Source organism: Lytechinus variegatus, chromosome 9, assembly GCF_018143015.1.
Source record: "Lytechinus variegatus isolate NC3 chromosome 9, Lvar_3.0, whole genome shotgun sequence".
NCBI classification, from domain to species: domain Eukaryota; kingdom Metazoa; phylum Echinodermata; class Echinoidea; order Temnopleuroida; family Toxopneustidae; genus Lytechinus; species Lytechinus variegatus.
Genome location: NC_054748.1, coordinates 3,956,900 through 3,974,642, shown reverse-complemented (window position 1 = coordinate 3,974,642; position 17,743 = coordinate 3,956,900). Strand labels below are relative to the sequence as shown.

General features: G+C 37.6%; 1 protein-coding gene across 3 annotated transcripts; it reads right to left on the bottom strand.

Moving 5' to 3' along the window:
• Positions 1 to 211: 211 nt before the first annotated feature.
• On the bottom strand, positions 212 to 16,939 carry LOC121421800. 3 transcript variants are annotated; one of them, XM_041616599.1, is made up of 9 exons: positions 16,357 to 16,460; positions 14,498 to 14,546; positions 12,188 to 12,277; positions 10,072 to 10,323; positions 5,599 to 5,862; positions 4,710 to 4,928; positions 2,950 to 3,246; positions 1,881 to 1,956; positions 212 to 476 (listed from the first exon to the last, which is right to left on the bottom strand). In XM_041616599.1, exons 3-9 carry the CDS (start codon positions 12,270 to 12,272, stop codon positions 380 to 382), a joined length of 1,290 nt encoding a protein of 429 aa, XP_041472533.1. In that variant the 5' UTR covers positions 12,273 to 12,277; positions 14,498 to 14,546; positions 16,357 to 16,460; the 3' UTR covers positions 212 to 379. The 3 variants fall into 3 exon arrangements, with proteins under 3 accessions (XP_041472533.1, XP_041472534.1, XP_041472535.1); XM_041616600.1 differs by lacking the exons at positions 14,498 to 14,546; positions 16,357 to 16,460 and adding an exon at positions 16,796 to 16,939; XM_041616601.1 differs by lacking the exon at positions 14,498 to 14,546.
• Positions 16,940 to 17,743: the final 804 nt, after the last annotated feature.

Sequence of the window (17,743 nt, the reverse complement as noted above, 5' to 3'; positions counted from 1 at the left end):
AGTACTCTTCTAAAAGAAAATCGTCATCGTCATCATTATCATCACCATCATCGTCGTCGTCATCGTCGTCGTCATAATCCTCATCATCGTCGTCATTATCATCATCATCATAATCACCATCATCATTGTCACATTGTCATTATCATCCACAATATCACCGTGCTCAAAACGACACTATCACCCTCACTATTATCAACATCATCATTAGTCGTTAAATTTTCCTGCCACTTTTATTTTGCAATTATCTTTTCATTCACGTAGTATGTAGCAGTCGTCGTATTCGTAGTCATCATCGTCATCATTGTCGTCCTCCTTATAAGCGTGATAATAATCTTGAATATGGACACGTGAATTGATAAACACTAATAGGCCTTATTTATCAAACTGTTGAAGTCGTCTTCGTGTTGATGGTCTCTGTTTCAGGCCGACTGACAGTTTCCTTTCCTCTTGCGTTCGTTTTCTTTACTTGGTAAACACTGTTGAGAAGAAATTGACAACCGTTTTAAAAGCAATTCAACTTATTTAAACCAACTTGAATAAATTCAATAACTAATGAAATTGTAATATACATTTGAAATAAAATTCAAAAAGATTAAGAAATTTATAAATGAAGAGCTCACATGCAAAAGGGGTTAGGTCCATTTTTCATCAAATTGGATATTTTAGTCTCAATGTATAGATTTTAAGTAGCTCTATAAGATTATACCAAATAAAAGTTGAAATTCCCGTTAAAAAGTGATCTAAAATGGCAAAGATTTTTTTTTTTTCAAAAGGGGTTAGGTCCATTTTAGTTTAGTTGCAAAAGGGGTTAGGTCCACACAGATTTTTTTTTAAAGAATATAAAAAGATACTTCCAAAAGAACGACACGATACTAAATTGAAGACAAAAATAAAGAATAGAACATAACATTTTAATAAACGGAACATGTTTCGAGGTACCAATGACTCTGTTAATAATTTTCAGGCTGAGGATGAGGTGCGACACCTCGAAACATGTTCTGTTTATTAAAATGTTATGTTCTATTCTTTATTTTTGTCTTCAGTATAAAAAGATTATAAAGACAGGTGGATTTCTTTTATACCCAATTTAATGTTCTCATGGTAGGGTATCACTAATATTTAGTTTCGCATAAGAATTAAAGAAAAATAGTTTCATGGAGTGGACCTAACCCTTTTTTGCAAAACAAACTATTCTGAAGAGCATATTTGTCAAAAGGGGTTAGGTCCATTGTTCATAATTTTTTCATTGCTTTCGTTCTCAAATCCTCTAAATTTTTAGTCGTTCTGATGAAAACAACTAAAATTTGAGATTCACATGAATACGTGAATAAAAGTGGCAAAAATAAATCACCTTTTTAATAAAAAAAGATTTGATTCATTCCAGTTTAGCTGCAAAAAGGGGTTAGGTCCACAATGATAATTTTTAAAAGAATATATAGAAAAAATTAAGACAGGTAGATTTCTTTAATACCCAATTTTATTTTATTGTTTTATTTTACATGATAGGGTAGTATGACAATTTAGTTTCTCATAAGAGTATTGCAGTAATTGAGTACGAAAAACATGGTTCTTCTCGGAATGGTAAAAAGTGGACCTAACCCCTTTTGCAAGTAAACTCTTCAATTAGGCCATAAATATGTAATGACAATTATGATTTATATATTGAATATAGCAAGGAAAATATTTTATTTGCCAACCTATTTATGTTTATTGACCGAATGCTCCATTCGTTCGATTTTTCTTTCGGTCTTTCTTCACTCTCTTCGTTTCAATATTCATAAATCAATAAGGTTATTTTTCTATGATAATCGACTAACGTAGAGGGTTGTCAAAACTTAGCAAACTGTTGTCGCCCTCTACGTTCGTTGATGATAACTTACATACACCCGACGACAAAGACAACAAGGAGTACTGCACCAAACGTGATAATCACTATGACAACTGTTGAGATGGGACCTGTGGTGAGGATATATTGGAAAAGACAAAATTCATATTAACTTCATTCACATCCATCGAAAACGTGCAATTGTACATACAGTTACAGGGGTACACCAGGCTGAAAATAAAATGATTTGAACAGACGAAGAAATAACAGACGAACCAAAAATGAAACTTGTTAAAAATCTATATCTATATAGCATGGAATAGTTTTGGCATTTTAAAGATTTGCATTATTCCAGTGAAACAGGACGATCTAGGCATGTCTTCATGAATATTCAATGAGCAAACTGATATCTACAACACTTTGTTCTTTTATTATTCAATTTTTTTCTTCCAAGAACGAAAAAAAATGGATTGATAAGTGATTTTGACTATTTACCGGACATCTACCCCGGGAGTATATGTTCGGTGATAAATGTCCGGGGAAGATGTCTGGGGTAGATAATAATCTTCATCATCTTCATCATCGTTATCATCATCATCATCATCGCAATCATCGTTATCATCGATTATTACTTTTGTCATTATCTTCTATTCTATTTAAGCCTACGTCATCGTAATCATTGTAAAGATAGCTCGTCACTATCATCATAATTATCATTAATCATCATAATCTTTATCATCATTATCGCAATCATTGATGATTATTATTGTTTTTATCATCGTCGTCACTATCTTAATTCTATTTACATCATCGCCACCACTCTCATCAAGGGAGCTTCTCACTATCATCATCATCATCATCATCGCATCCTATTCACCCCCGTGAATACATCTTCATCGACCACTAATCACGAATATATAGGGGCAACGGGGGACTTCTCCCCCCCCCCCCATTTATGATCTTGTACTGCACCATATAAGATTTATAGTGCCCTTTCTTTTATTTTGTTATTGGGGTGAGGGGATGTCAACCTTTTTTAAATGCCCCCCCACCCCGGAAAAAAATAATGTATCCGCCCCTGTAAGCCATTGCTTTATTGACAAACGTCAGTAGTTTCAACTTACTTTTATTCAATTTCCGGTCATCATCGTCTTCCTTCAATCTGACTCTGATCAACGATGAACATGTTTTGCTAAAGACGGTATCATCGACCACGATTGTAAGGGTGTATGTCCCGAGGGAGAGTGTATAGTTATATGTGCCATTGATCATCATATCTATTGTGACGTCACCGTAGAATTGATATGACTCCTCCATGAGTGTGAGATTGTCAATGGTTAATGGTTGGTACTGGTAGGTTGATTGCGATGGGTCGAGTTGGATTGTTGACTCGTCAGGGCATTCCACGGGTAATTCGGTTACTGAAGATTTAAAATAAACGGGCAAATGAATTGATTAATTGATTGATTGATTGATTGAATGAATGAATGGACAACTGAATGAGTGAGTGAGTGAATGAATGGAAGGACGATTGATTGATTGAATCATTTATTGATTGATTAATTGATTAATTGATTAATTGATTGATTGAATGAATGAATGGACAATTGAATGAGTGAGTGAGTGAGTGAATGAATGGAAGGACGATTAATTGATTGAATCATTTATTGATTGATTGATTGATTAATTGATTGATTAATTGAATGAATGAATGGACAATTGAATGAGTGAGTGAATGAATGGATGGACGATTGATTGAATCATTGATTGATTGATTAATTGATTGATTGATTGATTGATTGATTGAATGAATGAATGGACAATTGAATGAGTGAGTGAGTGAATGAATGGATGGACGATTGATTGAATCATTGATTGATTGATTGATTGATTGATTGATTAAATGAATGAATGTATGAATGAATGGACAATTGAATGTCGAGTGAATGAATGAATGGACGATTGAATGAATTAATGAACGAACGATTTATCAATTCATTTATTCTACACTTTTCAATAAAAATCACATCGAAATTGCACAATTACACTCTTAAAACAGATCAGTCGAATTGACTAGACCAGTAGTCAGCTGGGAGCAACTGATATGGCAATCACTGATAGTCACATTTCTGATATACATGTATTTCTAGTCAGAAATAACTCTGTTCTAGTAAAATATGACTAGAAAATAGTCAAATATGACTAGAATAACAGTTGCTTCCAGCTGACCCTATTAGCTAGTCATTTTTGACTGATTTGTTTTCAGAGTGTACTAGTAAAAAAAAAGAAGAAATGTAACTGATCGTGGCTGTCTCGCTTTCGAGTTTCTTCAATATTTTTTTAATACTCATCTGCCCCCCCCCCCCCAGGAAAAATGTTCTGCCTCGAGCCATGAAAGCCTCACAATGATCACGGACCTAGTAGGTCCTTGCTATGATACACTGTATCCTTGTTAGGATTGTAAACAAATGTGGTGTTAAAACTAACACCGGTCACGTCAGTTGTTGTCATATGAGGACCACACCCTAAAAGGTGTCAAAATAATACCATAGTGCTGATGCATAGCACCGCAGTGTATAACATTGACGAACATCCAAAGGTGTAGTAATAACACCGCAGTGTATAACATTGACGAACATCCAAAGGTGTAGTAATAACACCGCAGTGTATAACATTGACGAACATCCAAAGGTGTAGTAATAACACCGCAGAGTATAACATTGACGAACATCCAAAGGTGTAGTAATAACACCGCAGAGTATAACATTGACGAACATCCAAAGGTGTAGTAATAACACCGCAGTGTTGAACGAACTGGTATTGGCCTATATTGAACCACTGAACACAGGTTAACACCACACATTTTTGCTACGTATAAACTTACATGTTATCTCAACAGAGAAGGAACAGGTGTCCGAGAGTCCGGCCTGGTCTTGCGCCATTACAGTCACCAGGGTTAGACCTGGAGCTAACCTACTACTAGAATCTGGTTGATACACCAGAGAAGCCCCGACATTGTCGATTGCTGTCGCTGAAAAGTCGATGACATTTGTTAAGCTCTCCGTGATATTTTCCGGACACGTCACGTTGGGCCTTTCCGTGTCTATTTCAAAAGGAAAAAATAGGAGGATGAGGTTGGGGAATAAGAAGAAGAAAAGGAAGAAAAAAGGTTTTCACCTCAAATGTAAGGTCATTTCGACCAAATTGAATTTGACTAGGCAAAAACAAGATGACACCCCAAATGTAACGTCATTTCGACCATTCTACATGTTTTATTTCGATTTTGAATGATGTATTTCTTTCAATCGTAAAAGACCAAAAATAGTAGGGGCATTATTGTAATTGGCCCCCCTACTATTTTGAGAAGGGAGACGCACCCCCCCCCCCCCCCCCGCTGGGATTTCCGCCAATGACATGACACTGTGTGACACCCTGTTGGGAATTGTCAGGATACGATCACTCTACGAGCAACCAACGATGATCGGGGCATGCAGGGGCAGTGCCAGCATATCTTGACAGCGGGGGGGGGGGGGGGGGGGGGGTTAAGGTGTATAACAGGGGCAGTATAACATTGTGCCCTTCATGTCTCCCTTAGTTGACGTAGCCGAAGTGGGACATTAACGAAATAATCGGTTAGATTTTTTTATAAGCAAAACATATTTGAAACAATGTGTGAACATTCATTGTGAGGCTAGAAAAAAAATCATGTGATAATAAAATTTAGCCAATCGTTTGATTAGTACCCATACCACAACGTTCTATCAGAGGTTTACCTTGTACAACAATGTAACCAGAACACGTCTTGTTAAGGACGTCATCGTAGATGATGATCGTGGCTACATGACTTCCAACATCCAGTCCAGTACCGACAGCAATGACGGAATCGACAGAGACCGCGGCGCCGTGATATCTGTATTGCGGTTTACTCTTTGTGACGTCACCAGGCCCAATTGCAGGGGTGTATGAGTATGTGGGTTGCCCGACATCGGTGGGGACGGTCCGGTTTAGGTCGGGGCAATTGACTGGTAGCTCGGTCACTAATGATGTATGTGTGGGAAGAAAAATAATTATAAACAATTTAGGTAATTTGAAGGCTGTCAAAATGTACACGGAATACCTGATAGCTCGATCCGCGAGACGAGGAGACAGTGGGGGAGGGGGCAGAGTGCATGCCCCCTTCTTACTGCCGGTCCCCACCCCCTTCAGAAGCGTTGCCCCTCCCACTTCCCCCCCTCCCCCATTGCCCCAGGAAATTCGGCAGAGTGAGGAAAAAATGTATAGTAAATACGCCTCTGCCCCAAAATTTTGTTTTACACCCCATTTACCCCCTCCCCCTATTTTGAAAAACTTGGTGCCGTCACTAGATACTCCACTGTTTCATTGTAGTTGAAATTTGCATGCAGTGTCATGATTTTTTCCCCCTTTTTTGTCAATTTCGGTGAATTAACTTTAAAATGATGGTGATTGTGATTAAAGTATTCTGTAATGAAAACGCTTATGCTGAAGTCAGCCATTATAAGCGCACCATTTGATTCTTTTAAAAAAAGATATACATCACTACGATAATACCAGGCTCAAAAAGTGAGACTTAATTTGAGGAGTTTCTTATTTTTTACCCGATTCTGATGTTCTACAGTGTTATACCTTTTCAAATGTTTGCTGAACTACACATTTTGTCATAGCGAACTTCATACAATATGATGCTGATAATACACTTACATATAATGTAAACGTTACGTTTATTATCACGTCAGGCATTGAAACATACCACAAAATTTTCCAGGCAGAACGATTATGACTCCAAAATGAAACCTAAAAACATAATCACTTTGTTTTCATCCGAGTGCGAAATGACTGGCAGTGTTGCCTACTTGATTTGTACTAATTCAAATCGACTTTTATTGGGGGTGGACTTGATATCTACTTATCAGACCATACAATTTCATGGAAAGGGTCATTTTCAATTCCCAATTTCCTTTGAAAACACGGACGAAAATTGACAAAAGAGAATAGTATATCAAGTACCACGACCATAGGCGGCGGAAGCGGGGGGGACGTGTCCCCCCCCCTAAATTTGATGAGGGGGGGACGGTCCCCCCTAAATTTGTTGTTGATGACCTTTTTTTTTTTTTTTTGCTTGTCAATTTATTTTCCTACGTCCCCCCTAAAATTTTTGGGTTGAGAACCTTTTTTTTTTTTGCTTGTCAAAAAAATTTTGGTTGTCCCCTCCTAAAATTTTTGGCTTCCGCCGCCAATGACCACGACCATGTTCAAATTCAGAACGCGGAACTGTAGACCGTTAAAATCGGTTCTCAATCATTAGACATACACAATGGATGACAGAATGAGGTTAAAGGGTTAATCCAACAATTTGTTATTCCCCAAAGGGAGGTGTATCGATAAAAGACTGCAGATTAATATCTGACTACATGAAGCCAAAAGAGGGACAGCCTACAGTATAATGCAGGGAGCAAAATTTTATGTATTGATCAAATTCATATTTTTGAAAGTTACAAATCTAAGCCCTTTCTCTCTCTCTCTCACCCTCTCTCTGTTTCTTTCTCTCCATCTCCCTCGTGACCTCTCCTTCTCTCTCTCTTTCTCTCTATTCCCGTCAACGCTTCGTGCTCGTATACTCCCAGTAAAAATGAACATACAAATAAATAACAGATTGAAAAAATAAACAGTTAGCAGGTTGGTTATAGTAAAAATAAGAATAAAATAAAATAGCACGCTGTTAAAGACCGTCACTCTAACATCCTGTTTAAACTTTCAAGCAATTTTGTAAACTTTTAAAAAATTGGTTTAAACGTTCTAAAGCTTAAAACAAGTTGTAGACTGGCATGATTTAAAAAGTGCTTAAATTTTATACTGCGGTAGTATAAGAACATTATAAATGCTGGTGATAAGAATGTTGCGCGTCACTATAATACCATGGTCACATTTGCTCTACGGCGGACATACGGCGAGTCGAAAACAGCCGTTTTATTCATATTTATTCAAACCACCTATATTTAGCTGGTACAAAAATGTTAAAACGGCTGTGTTTGACTCGCCGTACGGCCGCCGTAGAACAAATGTGACCATGGTATAATCAAGCTAATGGGATTTTTGTTAAACATTTCCCATTTTATTTTTTTAACAAAAGCGGTGGGCATGGTTAGTTGGTCCATATCTGGTTAACATTTCTGAGAATTTTCCCAATCCATTAGGAAAAAATCACAAGAGCGCCTCCCACCCCCTCCAACTCAAAGTAATCTCTATATACCTTTACTCCCCCGTTAAGTGGAAGTTCAACCTGGCAAAAAGTTACTTCGAAAAATGGCAGAAAAAATGAAAATATTTGTGAAGGTTTGAGGTTTGAGGAAAATCCATCAAAGGTTATTAAAATATGATAAGATTGCAAAATTTGGTATTCGTGAGAGCTGCTTTCACGTTTTGAACAGTAGATAGTCAATGAAATGTCATTTACTTAAAATAAAGTTGTAAATGGTTTTTATTTACGTTTAGTATATCGTCAACAGACAAAATAATCATTTCGTATCCGCTCCTGAAAGAACTGAAAAACAAATTATCACGTAATATAAAAAATATATATGTATGCATCCAGGGGCGTAGATAGCGGGGGGGGGGGGGATGGGGGGATGCATCCCCCCAGAATTTTAGGTGGGGGGATGGTGTGTACAATCATCCCCCCAGGTTTCTGTGGGGGAAGAAGCAAAACTATACAGTAATAAAGCAATGAATGCTAGTTAAAATCAATCTATAATAATAGCAGTAATAATCATAACGTACAGCAATGACAAACATGATCAAAATTGGACTTTTATTCAGAGTCAATCATCTTATATGCATTTACAACTTGCAAGTTTTAAGTAATAACAACTGTCTTGCGTCGTCATATACATTTAAGGATCGTTATTCAGAGTTTCACCAAGTACATTTCCTTATAATAATTATGTGTTTGCAAAGGAGATAAGTTCAAAATATTTCATTACAGATTTAAGAAAGTGTCGCTTAATCACTCCCTTTCAGAGCAATTGCTTTCATAACACATTAACACTGTTCAAACGAATTAATAAGAAATTACCTATACACATACACTGACCCTTTTCCCTGCTGGCCATGTCCTCAACCCCTACTTTGCAAAGGAAAGGTGAAAATTTTCAGTCTCTAAGGAGCGAATTAGTAAATGAATGATTTTGGAATGAAAGTGCAAATTTTGGATGGCCTCAGTGATATCCGTTTTTTTTCACTCAATATTCACTCCTTAAAGAGTAAACTATTTCACTAATTTTTTCAGAGTACTTTGCGCTTTTCAAAGAAGGTAGAATCATCCAATATATAGATATGCCTTAATTCACGAAGGCAGATTGAATCAATCCATGGATAAGATTAATTTATGGTCTAAGATCACAGAACAAGCCTAACTCGACCCTCAGCGTGTTCAATGTCGGTAATTTTAAACAGAGTGTGCTTATCATTTTAGTGTCCGCATATCTGCACGTGGATAAGAAATATAATGTTGAGCTTTTTTTATTTTACCCCTATTACTATAATTGTAATTGATAATTTTTTTAGCTATTTGGCTGTTTATTTGTTTATTCCTTTAGTTGTTGATTCATTCGTTTGATCATTAACAATATCGCTACTTTTAAAAGAGTATACTACTATACTAGTAAAATAAGGAATACTAGTTATTCTAGATCATGTTTAGCAGGACTGTCATAACGAAGATTACTGCCATGAAAAATGTGCAAGGAAGTTTGTTTATTACTGGATGCCCTGTTTATTGCTGAAAGCAAAGTGATTAAAAGACACACGAGATAATCCATGAGGCAGATCGTGTTATTTTGTTATCTTTAACTCGTCTGCTTTGGCCCATGATATTTTGTTTTTATCGAGTACGTTATCTCCTTCATTCTTTATATTTATATATTAATTATATATATATATATATATATATATATATATATATATATATATATATATATATATATATATATATAAAGTATGACCCAGCTAGGGATCATCCCCCCCCCCCCAGGTCTAAGGACCTGTCTACGCCACTGTATGCATCTTATACACATCAACAATATGAAATTATAATACATTTATCAATCTTTGTATTTCCTAAAATCTTCACCAACCTTTTTTTTTTTGGGGGGGGTATATTTTCTGTTATTTTTACACTAAACTTTTCGTCATGGTGAACTTATATACCCCTTGAATTTACGCGTACTTACGTGTATTTTCTACATAGAACAAACATGTAGCGTTGTTACCATCCAGGTCGACTGCGATTAATGTAACGGGTGTTCGTCCGGGTGGGTAGAGGTCTCCCGCTGTCCCTGTGGTTACGTTATAAGATATACCACTAGGATCAGGGTTCGCATCCTCGTAGGTGTACGAAACACCTTCGGTTAGTCCAAAGAAACTATTCACAAAGACGGGATGGGTGGTGACGTCACTGCACGTCACATTCGGTGGAGTTGTATCTGAAATTAAAAATGATACTGATAATGATAATAATAGGCCTATAATGATATAATAACAAAAACAATAATTACAACAACAATAATAATAATAATTATAATACTACTACTAATAATAATAATAATCATCATCATGATAATAAGAAGAATAGTAATAATAAGAATAATAATATTGGAGAGTGATATGTAAATGTGAAGAGCATTGAGCAGTTTTGATTAATTATGCGCTATTATAAGCACCAATATATTATTATCTTTTATAATAAAAAATGAAGATGATGACAATAATAATAATAAAATGATTATTATTGTTATACCATTACTAATTATTGTTTTATTATCATTATAAAAAAGAAGAATGAGGAGGAAATAAAAATGATATAGGTCAATATCAAATTAATTATACAATTTTTGCTGGGATATGACTGGTCGGACCACATTATGAAAGATTTCTGCCTAAATGAGACAGAAAATCGTGTACAACTCTTGAACGCACACACAGGTCACGGAGTGACCCTGAGTGCAAACAGCTGACTGTGTTACAACTTAGGGGTGATACATTTTCACAATAGGGGTGAGGCAAACTCACTGGAGGGACTTTAATTCACTTATAACAAAGAAATGTGTACTACAGTACTCCTGTTGAATGCTCTGATGGAAATTATATGAGTTTCACATTCATTTGAACGGGAGGACAAGATTATTGTATATATCAAGTGCATTATGCATAAATCATATACCATTGCGACCCCTGCCTGGCCGATGGTCCAGGCATGACGATCCTGAGTGACGTCACCGATAGAGACCTCAAATGCCAGGAGAGCCTATTCGATAACTGACTTCATCTAAAAAACACGTATTGAAGATAACATCCAATGGGGAAATGGCTTTCATTTTCATGAAATATACATTCCATTCTTCAATAAATCTTTAACCCCGTCGTTAACTGCCCATTCATTCTCGAGCAATGGGGGAATGAATACAGAGTGTCTCAAAGTTTGTGTGAAAAAAGGTGCATTTTCCATAGAACTTCTGCCAAAAAGCAATGCGTAAGGGAAAGATTAGCCCCAAAACACGAATAGATGAGTTAATCAAATGGGATGAATCATGAAAATCAGTGAAATATAGTTTCTCCTGTACTCATTACTGAATACCCCGACTTGATACGATTAATTTTTCCCCCTCTCCATCAACTTTTAAGAAAAAAGGTGCATATTTTCATAAAAATATTATGTGTTATATCGACGGACGCCCGTGCGTACGAGCAGGAGGAAGTCAAATGTCTCGTATTTTTCATAATGTATTTATCTGGGTACACGCATCAACCCCCCCCCCACATCAATGATGTCCATGATGTGTATGTGATACAGGGGCAGCGGAACCGGGGGGGGGGGGCTGGGGGGCTTCAGCCCCCCCCCCCCCCCACACACACACCTTTTCCCAAAACCGTGTACAAAAATGTAAAAATGACCATGATTGTGATTTTAGCATGGTCAGCCCCCCCCCCCCCCCACTTTGAAAACCGTTCCGCGGCCCCTGTCATATTTAATAAAAATTCGATAGGCAATAGCAAAATTCTGATAATTAGATTATTCCATTTCAAGTTCTAACGTAGGCCTATACTCACCCACTCTATCTACAACACGGCCATAAACAAATACCATCTGTCATAATCATCAATGACATATAATAAATCGTCATGTTAGCACAAAATCGAAGGACATTGATTAGGATAACGTGTTTAAATATAAGTCACTAGGTTATTAAAGAGGATATGACTGTGACCTATACTCGAATTTGAGTCCATCGTAAAAGTAACAGGCCCTAAATTAAACATGAAATCATGTCATCATTCATTTTAACTTACCTTGGCCTTGCACCTTTACTGCCGTGAGCGCCACCGCAATCAGCCAGACAACCATTCCACGCGCGTTTCCTCTCCCAATTAACATCCTGGCTGAAAAAAAAGAAAGGTGCAAACTTTCGGAGTCATTCAAAGAGTCTTAATGTCATTAATAACCGTTTATGTGCCCTGATCAATGAATCCAAGAACTGATAGATTGCAGTGCATGTTTGCATTCAATACCGTCAACGCGAAATCGTTGATCAGAACACACCTTGATCTGATACATATCACGGAAACACAAAAGGTTGTTATTTATGTTCGATCGGTTTTCCTGCGGGTATTATGTCCCGTGTATAATGTGACAAACAGGATGAACTTCAACGTGTATTCTGCCTGGGTTGGTTTGATCAAAGGGGCGGGGGGGGGGGCGTCAACAAAGATATCAAGAGGCCCCGGAAAAAGGCGATCATGATGCCGGGGAGGGGGAATTAGGGGGGGTCTGTGATTGATCAAAGGCAGGGGCGGATCCAGCTTTCGCCAATAGGGGGGGGGGGGGGGGCTGAAAAATATTTTCATCAATTAACATCTGCTGGGTTTTTTTTCAGGGGATAGTTCTAACTAAAAGACTGAAGTTTTAGATTTTATTGTACACTAGATGAGGTATTTCATGTGGACTTAATATAACATGCGAGCGCGAAGCGCGAGCTCAAATTCTGTGATATCTTATTCCTTAGACCTGAAGATTCTGAGTAGTTGTCATGAACAAAGATAAGTATCCAACTAAACAGTGCGAGCGCGAAGCGCGAGCCGAAATTTCGATATAGCTTCCGATATAGCCAGCCCTTACAAGGTTGTAAATTACACATCATGGGTATAATGCCTCTTTCTTACTTTTCTGCCTTCTTTTATCGTTTTTATCAGGTTATAGAGTACACTTTTTCTGCAGGTTGCCAAAAAATAGGGGGGGGGCGGGGCCGGCTCGGCCCCTCCTGGATCCGCGCCTGATCAAAAGGACCTGGATTGAAGCCCTGAAACCGGGACAGGTAATCATTGCCGGCTCCAGATTATTCTGATATGGGAGAGGGGGCAAACCAACGTAGGATAGCGTATATAATTTACCTCTAAAATAATCATGGGTGTTAAGTAGATTTACACTAGCTATTCCCTACGTGTTTATTGAAAGGAGGCGATAAATTCCGCCTCCGCAGCTGGAGTGTAAAGATTTTATTCAGCATGTGGCTTTAATTGGGACTTGTATAATAATTTTGATACGCGCGAATCACTCAACTTAGCCAAAAGAGGAAACCGCCCACTGCCGTATTTTTGGCCAAATGGGTAAAAAAATATCGCTTCCTTTCATAGAGATTGAAAGTTAAGTAAATTAGAGCCCTTATGCTTCTCTTGGTCAAATTGCTGAAAAGGGGAGTAAAAAGGGGGTCCATATACACTGTAAAAAAATAGTCAAATTGACTTTTAAAAATGGGTCGTATTGAATGTAGGTCAATTTAAATAGTCAGCCGTTATCATGACTTACATCATATTAGTAATTTTGACTCACAAATATTGGTGATTCAAGCGATGTCTATTAGGACTAATCTTTAGTCAAAGGGCTTTCAAGGCCTGGTCACACCGCCCGAGCGTTGTTGGAGCGGTCGTGGAGCGGAAGGGAAAGAGGGTCAAATTTCGCTCACAAAATTAGGGGAAAAATCGAAAAAAAAAACAAAAACAATCGAAATCAAAAAATGGTGAACGGTAGCGAGCGGTGATGATTTTTTTTTTCTCCGCTCCACGACCGCTCCAACAACGATAGGGCGGTGTGACCATGCCTTTACAATATGCAGTAACCCCTGGAAATCGGCTCAGCATTTCATCAACATTTTAGTCCGACAAGTTGTCAGATCCGACAACTTTCCCTGATTTTAAATAATTGGCTGACTAGCACTGTTTATACTATACATGGTAATTGTCGGACGTCCGATATGTCCTTTCCTACATAATTATGATCCGTAATGATGTGTTTAACATGCTGATTTGAAATGAAATTAGTCGGGAATAACACTAATTGTGTTGACTATACACCAGGAAAAGTGGACAATGTGAGACTAACGTTTCTGCATGACATTCATAAAATTCACAATATAAAGAGAGAAAAATCTTTATCGGATCATACATTTCTTATGATGACCGACTGGATTACTGAAATTAAAAAAAAATAACAATTCAACTTTTCGATGATGTCTCAGTAAAAATAGATAATATAGGCCAAAACTTTTTGGCAATTTGATCAAGATTAAGGTCTACATATTACACAAAGTGCGGAGGCCTACTTACCTCCAATATTTGTTATGGTGACACTTCCTGATGGTGATCCGATGATATCCTATCGAAATCATGAAAATTAAATAAAACGGAGACAAATTCTTTTTTTGGCTATTGATTTCTTCAATCCATTGTCTGTCAAAACATCAACATTAGGATATGTGCTGATGTTTTTTTGTATGAGTTGCATCAGACTATGTGTGTCTAGGCCTAAATATAACTGCACTGTAAATGACACCTATGTCTTTTTCTCTTCTCACAAAAGTCATACAGCGATTTGGCCGTCCCAAGGCAGGGGCGGATCCAGGATTTTTCAAAACGGGGGTGTGGCATATTTGTCCGAAGAAACATTTGACAAACATGAAAAAAAATCTTCACTTTAAAGGGGGGCGGGGCGCGCAAGGGCCGGCTGTGCCCCCCCCTGGATCCGCCAGTGTCCCATGCAAGGCATAACCTGGACGCAAGTGTGGGTGGGTGTCGGGTGGGTGTGTGAGGGTGTGTGTGTTTCAAGATTAACCTTTTCTTGATTGGAGTATTTCATGTATGCGCTATGCTCTCATGATGGTAAACAAATCAGAGTCGCATATCCCCCAAAGTCTGAATTATGTAGGTCAGCACTGAAATATTAACATTCCGAAAGAAACCATATATATTTTCACATCAATGCCACGTTTTTCGTCATGTACTCAAAACTCATTCCACAGATCGAGTTGCTTCCGTATGTCATCGGACGGCAGAATCTCCATGATTTAGTACGCATAGGCCTGTATAACTGCATTTTATGTCTCTTTAAAACTCGCAGGAGTTTAAAATCGCAGTCATACCAATGTAATGGCGCCGCCCCCAACCCGATCGTAACATAACTCGTGTTTAACGACATCCCATGGGTCGATTTATAGTCGATGGTTCGTATTCTGATATCAGGTAAAACTAAACTCAGGTTTAAAGGTGTGGTTTAAAGGTCAAGTCCACCTCAGAAAAATGTTGATTTGAATCAATAGAGAAAAATCAGACAAGCACAATGCTGAAAATTTCATCAAAATCTGATGTAAAATAAGAAAGTTATGATATTTCAAAGTTTCGCTTATTTTCAACAAAAGAGTTATATGAACGAGCCAGTCACATTCAAATGAGAGAGTCAATGATGTCACTCACTCACTATTTCTTTTGTTTTTTATTGTTTGAATTATACAATATTTCAATTTTTACGAATTTGACAATTAGGACCTCCTTGCCTGAAGCACAAAATGTTAAAATAATGGAATTCTACGTGTTTAGGGAGGAATGAAACTTCACTTTACATGACAATGACGAGAAAATCAAAGTATTTCATATTTCATATAATAAAATACAAAAGAAATAGTGAGTGAGTGACATCATCAACTCTCTCATTTGGATGTAACTGGCTCGTTCATATAACTATTTTGTTGAAAATAAGCGAAAATTTAAAATGCCATAACTTTCTTATTTTACATCCGATTTTGATGAAATTTTCAGTGTTGTGCTTGTTGAATTTTTTTCTTTTTATTCAAATCAAGTTTTTGTTGGGGTGGACTTGTCCTTTAAGTATGGATAGCCAATTGTTACATAAATCACTAACGGTAGAGATATCATATACTTCAGCTCATTTGGCTCTCAAATCATTCATAATTGTCTAAGAAGTATAAATAGATGATTGTCTTTACCATCGATGAATCAGGCAAGAGCACAGTGAACATATGAACATGATGAAACATACAACTTAATAAAAAAATGATACTTTTGGCTTCCAATACTTAAACCACAACTCTAAACCTGAGTTTAAGTTAAACCTGCTATCAGAATAGGGGGCAATGAAGTTGGTGTGACTCGAGCCTTGCCCGGGAACTTACCTCGCTGAACCCGTAGGAATGTGATGCCCCGCAGACGCTGCTGTAAAATAGATCATATAGTTTCCTTGTCCAACTCGCTTTGAGGGAACACTGAAGAATACATATTGTACAATCGGATTATCTTTTTTTATACTTATCAAACCAAGCGAGGGCTGCGGGGCTGGCGGGCCTTGCATGCACTCTCGGGAGACAAGATTTTGGGGGGACTCAGGGGAGGGTTGTCTTTTATGTGGTGCATGTAAAGCTGTTTATAGTCATGATAGTAATGCAGATTCTGAGTAAATAAAACCAAATCCGGGAGGTTAATGCAATTAATTCACCTAAAAATGGGTGTAACCTTGGGTGAGCACGCATGCAGACGTCGAGCGCCCGATAGCCCCACACAGTTGTTATTATTCGTGTTTTTATTTCATAAGATATAACAAATATTTTTGATTACCATGATATCGATGTATGTCCAATGACGTCACAATTAGTGACGAAACAATATGGTTTTCCGATCTTCTCAGAGGCGGTCCGGGAACAATGTGGGAGGGGCACTCGATCTGTCAAAAGTAATTGATCAGCCACCAAAAAAATTTATCACGACTCATGCATGAGGAGTATTTTTTTGCATGTTTTTTTTTTAAGTTCGTCAAAATCAAGCAAGTTCCACTTCACCCCGCAACCCGTTCCACTTATCATCTACTTCTCCCAGTGGCGTAGCACTGATAAAAATAACAAAGATAAAAACAATCATGTCCAAAAAAAGAGAGAAGGACAGAGAAAAGGATAGCGATTTTATTTTCATAGTATTAAGTCAAAATCTATCTCAAAATTATATTCGATAAAAAGGTCGAAATTTTTGCTCACTCGCTTCGCTCCTTGCAACTATATAGATTTTGCCCGATACGACACATCTGGCCCCCTCAAAATCTTTGACTCATTAGGTTACACATGAAGTACCGACTGCTCCACTGTCATTGTCGACGACCCCGCGTTCACCCCCGAAAATCTCCACTTCTATCCACCCCCCCCTTCTTCTCTCTCTTTCTATCCCACCCACCCCTCTCTTTTTCCATTTCTGTCTCCTTTGAATCCATTACCCGTATTCTGAAGTCGGGTTAGCCGACAATGTAGGCGGAGGCATCCACAATTCGTAGTCTTTGCCACTTCAAGCGAAATTTTAAAATGTCATAACTTTCTTATTTCACATCCGATTTTGATTTTTAAAAATCTGTGTTATGCTTGTTTGATTTTGCTCTTTCGATCAAATCAACAGTTTTCTGGGGACTGGTGGACTTGTGATTTGACCCGTAAGAATCATTTAGTTAATCAAAATTCCATCCTCCAAGACGCCACTATAACAAAAAACAAACAAACGAAGAAATGTTGTTGTAATGTACTC